Source organism: Osmerus eperlanus, chromosome 10 (genome assembly GCF_963692335.1).
Source record: "Osmerus eperlanus chromosome 10, fOsmEpe2.1, whole genome shotgun sequence".
Lineage (NCBI taxonomy): Eukaryota > Metazoa > Chordata > Actinopteri > Osmeriformes > Osmeridae > Osmerus > Osmerus eperlanus.
The window spans coordinates 8,981,998-8,991,363 of record NC_085027.1 but is presented as its reverse complement, the minus strand read 5'-3'; the positions used below and the strand labels follow the sequence as shown (position 1 = coordinate 8,991,363).

At 40.0% G+C, this 9,366-nt stretch overlaps 1 protein-coding gene across 2 annotated transcripts; it reads right to left on the bottom strand.

The window, feature by feature from the left end:
* Positions 1-622: 622 nt before the first annotated feature.
* Positions 623-7,827, bottom strand: skor1a (SKI family transcriptional corepressor 1a). Of its 2 annotated transcripts, XM_062472010.1 has the most exons (9): positions 7,586-7,827; positions 4,936-6,670; positions 4,198-4,285; positions 4,022-4,111; positions 3,751-3,861; positions 2,854-2,928; positions 2,696-2,770; positions 1,973-2,038; positions 623-1,612 (listed from the first exon to the last, which is right to left on the bottom strand). In XM_062472010.1, the coding sequence occupies exons 2-9, from the start codon at positions 6,658-6,660 to the stop codon at positions 1,518-1,520; spliced, it is 2,325 nt and encodes a 774-aa protein (XP_062327994.1). In that variant the 5' UTR covers positions 6,661-6,670; positions 7,586-7,827; the 3' UTR covers positions 623-1,517. The 2 variants fall into 2 exon arrangements, with proteins under 2 accessions (XP_062327994.1, XP_062327996.1); XM_062472012.1 differs by lacking the exon at positions 1,973-2,038.
* Between the last annotated feature and the right edge of the window lie 1,539 nt (positions 7,828-9,366).

Genomic DNA, 9,366 nt, shown 5'->3' with positions numbered 1-9,366 from the left:
AGAAGATGACAACAATGTCAAATATGAGATACAGCAACATGATTAAAAGTTGTTTTTGTTGGGTGTTATTATTCTTGCAGATGTCAGTCAAATACATAAATAGATACTGAATAACATTACTCATGAAAGGGTCTTGAGTCTGAGTATTGAGTAACCATTTGTCACAGGACCGATCTTTTTGCACTCAAAAAAGGAGTAACAGTTACGAAATATTTTTATATTGGACCTGTTCCACCGATAGTATTTTTTATATAATGGGAATATATTCATGCAAGAGGCAAAGCAAAAGTGGCTTAATTTTTTTAATTATATTTTACATTGATTTCCAATATGGTTACATACAGAAGTGTATGGATCATAATGACTCTTGATGGGACACGGAAATACTTTGAAGGTAATATATTTTGTGGGTTATATTACTATCAAGTCGATTTGAAATCTTATATTGAAGATGACAAAAAATAGGCCACAATGCAGCTAAACAAAGTAAAGTTGAGTCATAAAAATGGCAATTAAAATTCTGTAGCTTCCCGGTTTCAGTATATAGTATCTATCTATGTAACTCTTGCCATGCACAATATTTTTTATGTAAAAATTCTAAATAAAGACATAAGAGAAGAAATACATTAAAACAACAATGATTTAATTTCCCAGTAGGTACAAATTATGAGTCTGAACCTTTACACGCCACCATAAGTGTTGTCTAACACACAAATATATGTTGGAAAAAAAAAATCAATAATCATGATTTATGTGAACATTTTGTACACGTAGACAATACACAGACAATTGATTGATGAAACATTATACACTGAAATGTATACATTTTATGTATCAGATGTGGGGAGGAGCTAGTAAGTGCTGATACGCTGTTTCGATTCCACAAGATACTCAAATAATTTCCAATACAGTTTCTTATTCAAGTAGAATTGTGTTCCAATGTGAAAAATTCCCAGTTTAAAGTGCTTGATATCAATAAAATACACTGCTTCATGTCTCGGAACAAATTATAACCAAAATACAGAAAAACATTAATTCAATATTAATAAATTAAATTAATAAATGTAAAAACACAATGTGTTGAAATAACTATTAAATAATGGTAGCTGTTTTTATCATGAAATATCACGATATACAAGTCATTGCACATTGCCACATATATATTTTTCCAGGATACCTAGAGCAATTGGTTACAAAGAGACTCTCCAGGGACCTTTACAACTTGATTTCAACAGTGGATACATGTTAGGTACATACAATACCCCTGTTCAGGTGCATCATCCATTACTCAAGAGTTCAACTCAATGGAGGGTCTTTATATCTTCCATCCACTTCAATTTTGAAATCCAAACAGCCGGGTGTATACTAAGTCTGTAGGTTGTTGAACCTTGCAAGTGACAGAACTGGTAAGGGGGCACAGAAGAGCATGGTGTGAGTGACCTCTTGAGGATGCCTTTCTTGTCAATGTTCACTTCTTTTTGGCTGTTCTAGGATCAGGTGTGGAATGTGGTGGCCCATTAGGGTGGCAGCAGAGGTGGTTTAAAGGTGCAGGCTCCAGTACAGTGGCGAGGGGTCAGCATCTTGCAGGAGAAATGGTGTAAGGCGTCGTGAGCTTCTGGGGAGAAAGTGAAGCCATTGTTTAGAACATTGGCGGGGGCAGAACCACTTCAAGCAGGACCAAACAGAAGCGAATAATTAAAATGTAGTGGGTTGTGGTGAAGGATGAATACATTCAAGAAGCACATTAAAATAATACATTTCACTTATCTGGTATACTAAAAGTAAAATCCGGAAAGTGAAATTGTGTGCACATCTTGAGGTATGAGAAGTAACATCACAAAAGTGCTGTCATATTATAACCATAGAGATGGAATCAAACAGGGTAGAATAAAAAGTAGCACTTGCATATACGGTTGGCCATTAAAAAAATACTATATTGGCACTGTAAATCTATTTCCTCCACAAAAATTACCTTTTAGCTTTTGCTGTATTGCATAACGAGCCTTTCTTTCTTGATCCAACTCGCTGCACAAAGTGTCTAAGCATCAAAAAGGAAAATGAAAAAAGAAAAAAAACGCTGGTTGAGCTACATGACAGCGGGTGGTTTGTAAAATATGTAATGGGAGGCGGTCATTTGTTTACCCCTAGGGCATTTAGAGTGACCCTTCAGTGTACTTGACCTTTGTGTTTACACAACAGCGTGCGTTAGCCTACTGTAACACTAGACCTCTCCGTCAAAGGGCGGCATCAGTTGTTGTCTGCATGTAACCGATACGACCGTAATGGTCTTTTCAATTTTCCAGAGCATAATTTAGAAGCAAAAAAACTTTTAAATCAATCCCGCCGTGGTTTTATATTATTATTGTTGTTGGCTCAGCTATACTATCCAGTCCAAAAATATAAAATGTTTACTGTTGTACAAGTAACGGTTTGAGGATTAGACTTCAGCACAGACTTGTAATTCGATTATAACCGAATTTATGCAAGTGTCACTTTTCGCTTTTAAGGTTGGTTCGTTTCAAAAGAAAGGAAGTCTATACTATTTGGCCTACCTTGGTATAAAACATTGTTTGGTGAAATTAGTCACAATGGATTCATTCCATATTTTTCACATTCTAACGTAGCCTAGAGTATCGCAAATATTGATAATACCAAATAGTAAGCTATTTTTGTAATACTCATTTAAGAGACCGACCTCTAACAATCTGAAGCTGCTGGACCATCTCCTCTCTGTATGACAATTCTCGTTTCATTTGGTCCTGGAAATTATCTAAGGAAACAACAGAACGCAAAGTTAAGAATATTGTGAGTGCACTTCATGCAAAAAACGATGTAGGCCAATACCTCAAATACCTTTCAAATTCTGAAATTCACGTTCCAGCTTTTTCCGCAGCTCTACTTGTTCCAAAAGTTGCTTTTGCAGTTCTTCTGCAAAACGAAGACGTCGTAATAATTAAGGTCAGCTAATCTAGGCCTGTACCTCTTATCAATGTAAAACTAGCAAAGCATGTCTATAAATGCAGTTTATTTCCCAAAATTATGATTTATCTTGAGGGCTTGGACGGTTTGAACGCTAATAGTCATTTCTCCCTACTGTTTCCCTAAGCAATGCTAAATAATTAGTAGCTTCCTTGCCTTGAGGGTAGAGACATGCACACCGCAGCGTTATGGCCTGGGGTCATTAAAATATTATTAGGCTAGTCTCTAAACGATTTCTCGTTGTAATGAGTCTTACCATAGTGGTTAGCAAATGGAGAACAATTTAGAACATGTTCGAAATGTGTGAGGTAATCGGATGACCTGGACCAAATACATATGTTTTTCCCGGTTGGATAAATAGGCTACTTTTTTAATCGTTATTTCTTAAAACTTTTCTTTCTAAGAATGCAATATGCATTAGCCTACACAAATCACCAGCTAGAATGAATATATATATATACACACATTTAGGCTACTTTAAACTGTAAATTTCTTGAATGTTCAAAAGTGATAGGCTATAGTCAATCTCTGATGTTCTTGAAAAACTCATGGCTCAAAAGGCAAGAACACACACAACAAGCAGGAAGCTCCGATATATATATATATACGATTAATAAGGTATTCAGCTAATTAAATCATATTGTTGTTTTCATTTTTGGAGACTCATTGAATGGAACTTGATCAAATAACTTGGATAAGAAGCATGCATTTGAATGCTGTTTTATAATTCATAATAATAAAAACGGTTGATCTTAAACTGTAAATTCATACCCTTGGCCATGTTTCTCATGTCCTTCTCTTGGATTTTGCTGACATCACTGCACAATGGTCCATCACCTGTGACGCACTGAATCAGTCCCTCTACAGATACGTCCAAATGCACTGCCACAACAAAAAGTTCATGCAACTACTTATAGCTACAACTATGGGCCTACAGTCTGATTCTAGAACATTTCAGAACAATAAACGTGCGTGTTTATTTAGCAATACTAATGCAGACAGGCCATTTTGACCGACAGTAGAATGACAGACACACACTCACATGGGCTTTCCTTTTGGTCTTGGTATGTTTCCTCCAACATGCCATCTGGACTACCTACTCGTTTTTGTGGAACACATAAACGGTGGATTCCTAAAGGATGCGGACGGCTGATAGTTACCAAAAACCTAAGATAAAAAGCACCATAAAAATAATTCGTCATAATACAAAGATAATACCGTTCAATTCCCGCGGGCTGCTTGGAGGTTTTGATCCAAACGATTGGCCGTTCAAAGGCACGTCTTCGTCCTTTTCATGTGTGTACACCTGCGAAATTAACCAACCAATTATGGTCAATGCAGCCCCCAATTATATGTAATTCACTTAATTTCCTAAGCAATTCTGTCGAATATCCACGTTTTCTAATTAGGGCTGTGATTGATAGGCCTATTCGTTTTTGGAGATACAATATTCTCTAATAAAGACTAGCCAATAGCACAAGAGAAAAAGCTCGCCAATTATCGAGAACAATAAAAGATAGACTATATGGGTTCCAAGTAGCCTATCAAAACAACATAAATCGATATTTATTCAGATACCTCCCCAATAAGCCAATTGTGTAAGCATAATCTAAATACAGTGGTCGAGACTTTGATATCAGGTCGTCTCGATAATACTAAAAAAGAAAAATACACATACGTAATAGCCTACTCATAAGCCATCACTGGCCAAAAGACAGTAAAGACGCAAAATAATCAGAACGCAGAGGCTTTTCAGAAAACCAAACATAAAATAAAATACTACATAGACCCGCAGTGAAAGAAAGCACAGGCCCTAAAGCTCACGTAAATTACATTTCATTTGGTCACTGTGACGGATGCCAAAAGTTTGGAACTTGCCGTTTTCCTTCAATTGAACAGACCCACATTGCCTAAAACACACGGTCACATTACAACAATATTTCCCATATCACTCACTTCATAATTTGGTGTGTGGTTACGCTCTAACACTGGCTCACTGCGTCTGTCATCATCAGATGACCCTGTGTGTGAATCATCCTGTCTTGGTCTTGGACTGGAGACCGGCTCTTGACTCTCCTCGGGCCCAGAATGGGACGAGTTTAATACCCGGGGACTTTGACGGTCCTCCACTGAAAGCTGGAGCGAGTCTTCATCCTCCTGACCCCTGTTGGACTCCACATCCACGTCGGGGTCGTCTGCACTGTCCACATCCGGCGATACGGATCTGTAACTGGAACTTTCGCTCACGAAATCTGGGGATAAGTAACCGGATCGGACGCTGCTGTACGCGTCCCTGTTGCCGTACAACTTGGCAATGCTATCAGCATCTTTCACTACAGGCCTGAACGCGGAGATGTAGCCTATTTTCTGTGGCGCTGTGGGGAGAACTTCCTTTGACCGGGCCTCGTCCCCAGATTTATCTTCGTCGTTCCTGGCGGACTGGGAACTAGAACAGCGTTCGCTATCGTTGAAGCTGTCCTTCGATGTGTTTGCGCACCGGTCACTTTGGTCCATAACCTCAAGCTCACTCTGCCGGACACTTAAAAGCTCATTGGACGGTTTTGGTTGTGACTGTTGGTATGGTGGCATTGACAAGCCACCTGCTGTAGGCCAAAACATGGGGAAAGAGGGATAGAGACTGTCCTTTGCGCCTGGCCAAAAGACGCCTGAGACATTGGTTTTATTAATTTCCCTTACTCCCTCGTCCTTCTTTTGACACAATCCAAATGCAGGGAATCCATAAGGGTGGGGGAAAAGTGGTGGGGGGATTTTTTGAAGCATCCCAAAACTCTTACTTGGGACAGGGATAACTGGATAGTTCCGGACGCTATTTGCCAGGCTTATGTTGCTACCTCTGTCCTCGTCACAGCGCAACGTTTTTCTGGGGACCTCGGGGGAACTTCTTTGGGGTACATTTCCGGAGGCCTGTGACTTCATAGACATTTCAGAGCCACTCATCGGTAGAGTCCTCTTACGACTGCCGCCGTTAAACATTGCCTTTACATCCTCCCACGCATGTGCAACATCGTCCGATGAATTTTTGTCAGTAAGTTTGAGATGACGTCTCCAAGAATTGAAGTTTGCTGCGTCTGGCTGGGTGTATTTGGACTCGGGAGTACGATGAGAATGGAATATGAATTTATTTGGGGAAAAATACATGTTACAATATGTGCATTTAATGCACTTCGCCCTCGAACTGTTATACCTGGCCGGTATGAAGTTACCTCTGCTTCCCCACGCGCATTCGTGAGAAACATCAAATGCAAAATTTTCAGGTAACTTTGGTGGGTTGTGAGCACCCAGAAAAGATTTACATAGCCTTTCGGCCTCGCGCTTGGTAATCATGCCACAGCGCCTCGAGGATATTGGCATTGCGCCCGCTCGCCTCAAGATCTCGAGTTGAACAGGCGTGCACTGGACGCAGGTGATTCCAAGGGCTACACGTCTGTTGTGAATTTCGTTGTAGCTGTAGTTCTTTAACAATGTATTGGAGATTTGTGCCAAGCAGAGTCTCTCCTGGCCATCTATAACCAAGGATACAATGGGCACGCCATACAAAGCAGTCTCGCTGACTTGATTTGGTTTCAGGTTGGGGTTAGTGAAGCTTTGCACGTCCTGCTTGCCAGTGGGGGAAGAGCTGGAGTCTCGTCCCGCTGGTAGTTGACTCGGTGTCGACTCCATTCCTCGAAGTCTGAAAAGGAAGGTTTTTGAATTGAATTAAATTGACCATGTCACGGACATTTACTTTGTAGGCCACATAGGCCTATTCCAATCAGGCCAAGCTGCAATTAACAAATTATCATCGGTTGAGAATTATTGCATTGGCATCACAGAATTACGAAAACATTTAGGAAAATCTCACAATTGTTCACCTATTATTGTGGACATTTTCTACAATATTATTAAGGCATTAGTCTTTCACCCATTATTATTAACCTAACAATCCTATTCTATAAAGAGACTATAAAGACTACAAGGCCTGGCCTACATGTTTCTAGACATATAATTGTTTTCGAATTAATGTAAGGACATGGGTTATTTAGGCATAATAACAAGTTTATAGTTGTTAATCAAAAATGTCTTTGATAACAATGGCAACTCTTAAATTGACCCTGAGCGTGTTTGTTGGTTATCCTTGTGCAATAGGAAAGCCTATACTTAACTGTTTCGGACATGGGATATCCATTAGTCTGTGGCTTGGACCTTCTTAATGTCTTTATCGGCTCAGGGGCGACAGGGATTGCTCAAGCAGTAGCCTTTATAAGATCCTTACAGGCATAAGGGCTGGAGTAAAATACACACTGAGCTGCATCAATGCGCTTACAACAGAGTCATACAACTAAGCCGCTTTCTTGGTAATTACGCGGGTTCAGTTGGACGTCTTTGATCAGTGAATAACAGATAATAACAGACCAGCCCTAAATACACAAACGGCTTTTATAAATATGGCCGCTTGTCTATGATTTAAAAAAACACATGCAAATAGAAAATAATGCTGTTGGCTGAATCGGCAGACTGAGTGCACATGACGACGCGCAATTACACTTTCAGTGGCAAACACTTAAACAAGTCAAGACCGAACACATTTTTTGAAGTCTTAGCCTACCTTGCACTCAAGTCAATATTCCAAAGCAGCCTATAAATTGTCAACTTTCCAGGGAAAAAATTAAGTAACTAAGCCTAAAGCCAGAATTCCACTCGAGAATGAAGAGGCAAAGGATGCTGGACCAAGAGCACAAACGTGGAATGTCTCTCTTTCTGTCAGACCAGAGAGTAGACTTCCATTCTCTTCGGCTCACGCGGGCTGAGTGGCAAACGAAGGAGTGTCCACATGGTAATCCTCGAGCGTTCGCCACTCCTCAACAGACAGCAGACGATCCTCGCTGGAAAAGTGACCGCTAAACTACTAAGGCACACCCACTTAGTTAACAATCGTTCTAATTTAACCATTTGTTTCCGGGGCCAGGAAACCACAACCACTTAATCCCTTAATATTATTTTTTATTTAGGCTATATAGGCCTATATTTATGTAGGCTACAGTCAACTTGAGTGAACGACAGAGAATGAAGAAACCCAAATAAATGAGCAAGTTGCATTTTATGTAGGCCTAGGATATGAATTAGACCAAAATAAGAGGAAACATTTAATTAGCTACAATTAGCCTAAATAGCCAACCGTGAGAGCACAGCCAGTCTATAGTTCCAGTATTAGCAAACAGAATATCAAATCGAAGGCAACAAAACAGAATAGCCTATAATTAATCACGGTAGAAGACCATCTGTTTGGCTTCTTGTGGAAACGCAAATTAATGTAAGCCCTTCTGGTAAAGACGCCATGAATTTTACGGCTTGCTTTTGTTCTTATGTCAAATAAATCGACACGTTTTAGATCACACATTGTGCAGTCATTTCAAATTTGGCATTGAAACTAACCCGAATTCTAGATGAGTCGATAACCCGCCGCAGGCAACACAGGCCTACGCACCCCCTCTTTTCTCCCCCATTGCCAATGCGCCTACGACCTAAATTGTCAACAGATGAAGACATTTGTTGAGCATGAGTTTGAGAGAGAGAGAAACAAACAAAAGGAGTTAGGGTGTGTGTCTCTGTAGGCCTATGTGCACTGTGACTGCTGATGTCACTCCTGAAGGCACTGAGATGTGGAGTAGGCATAGGCTAGTCCATTCACCTAGCCTCGAGAAAGGGGTTAGGGTTAGGAAAATAGGCCTAGGCAACAGCCTATATTTGGTCATTTTGACGAAGGTGTCTGATAGCATAACTGTCTAAAATATTAATAGGCTGCAGTGATAAGCTAGCCTATATGATAAAAAGAATGGGCTATAGGTCGTAGTCTGTAAAATATTGCCTACAATTTGACCTGGCCGGCGTAGTCCGAAATTGATTAGGGCTTAGCTATTTAGCCTAACACAAGTGCACAGAGGGCTGCATTATGGCTATTCTACACCACAAGTTAGTGGCATTATCACCATGCATTGACAAAATATTCACGTGATAGGTTATTCCTCCCATTCGTAGGTTAAGTGGATAGCCTACTTTAATAGGCCTATCCTATCCCGCTACTTCCATGTGTTTATCTTTACATTGAGACATGCATGGCCTTCAAAAATATGCCACAAAAATATTCAGCATCAGTAGGCTACATTGAATTTGCAAAGGAACACTAGCCATAGTCAAATTTAATTGAACTGTTTCAGCTTTATTTTGCAAGTTTATAAGTCAGGTCTGGTTTTGTATAGGCTACCTAGACAATATTAACGTCAGGATTAGTCATCCTATGACATCGAAAACTGAACTGTGCTTGTTCTGCGATGCTCCAACGTCGAAGTCTCAAATGACTAGCAGTTCCATCAGCTTAGCTCCTTGCAA

Excerpts from the sequence above, each read along its gene's own strand:
- skor1a (XM_062472010.1), bottom strand. The coding sequence starts at position 6,660 with ATGGAGTCGACACCGAGTCAACTACCAGCGGGACGAGACTCCAGCTCT. Across the intron at positions 4,286-4,935 it reads ACCACACACCAAATTATGAA|GTGTACACACATGAAAAGGA; the intron begins GTGAGTGATATG and ends TTAATTTCGCAG. Across the intron at positions 3,862-4,021 it reads AGACCAAAAGGAAAGCCCAT|TGCATTTGGACGTATCTGTA; the intron begins GTGAGTGTGTGT and ends TTGTTGTGGCAG.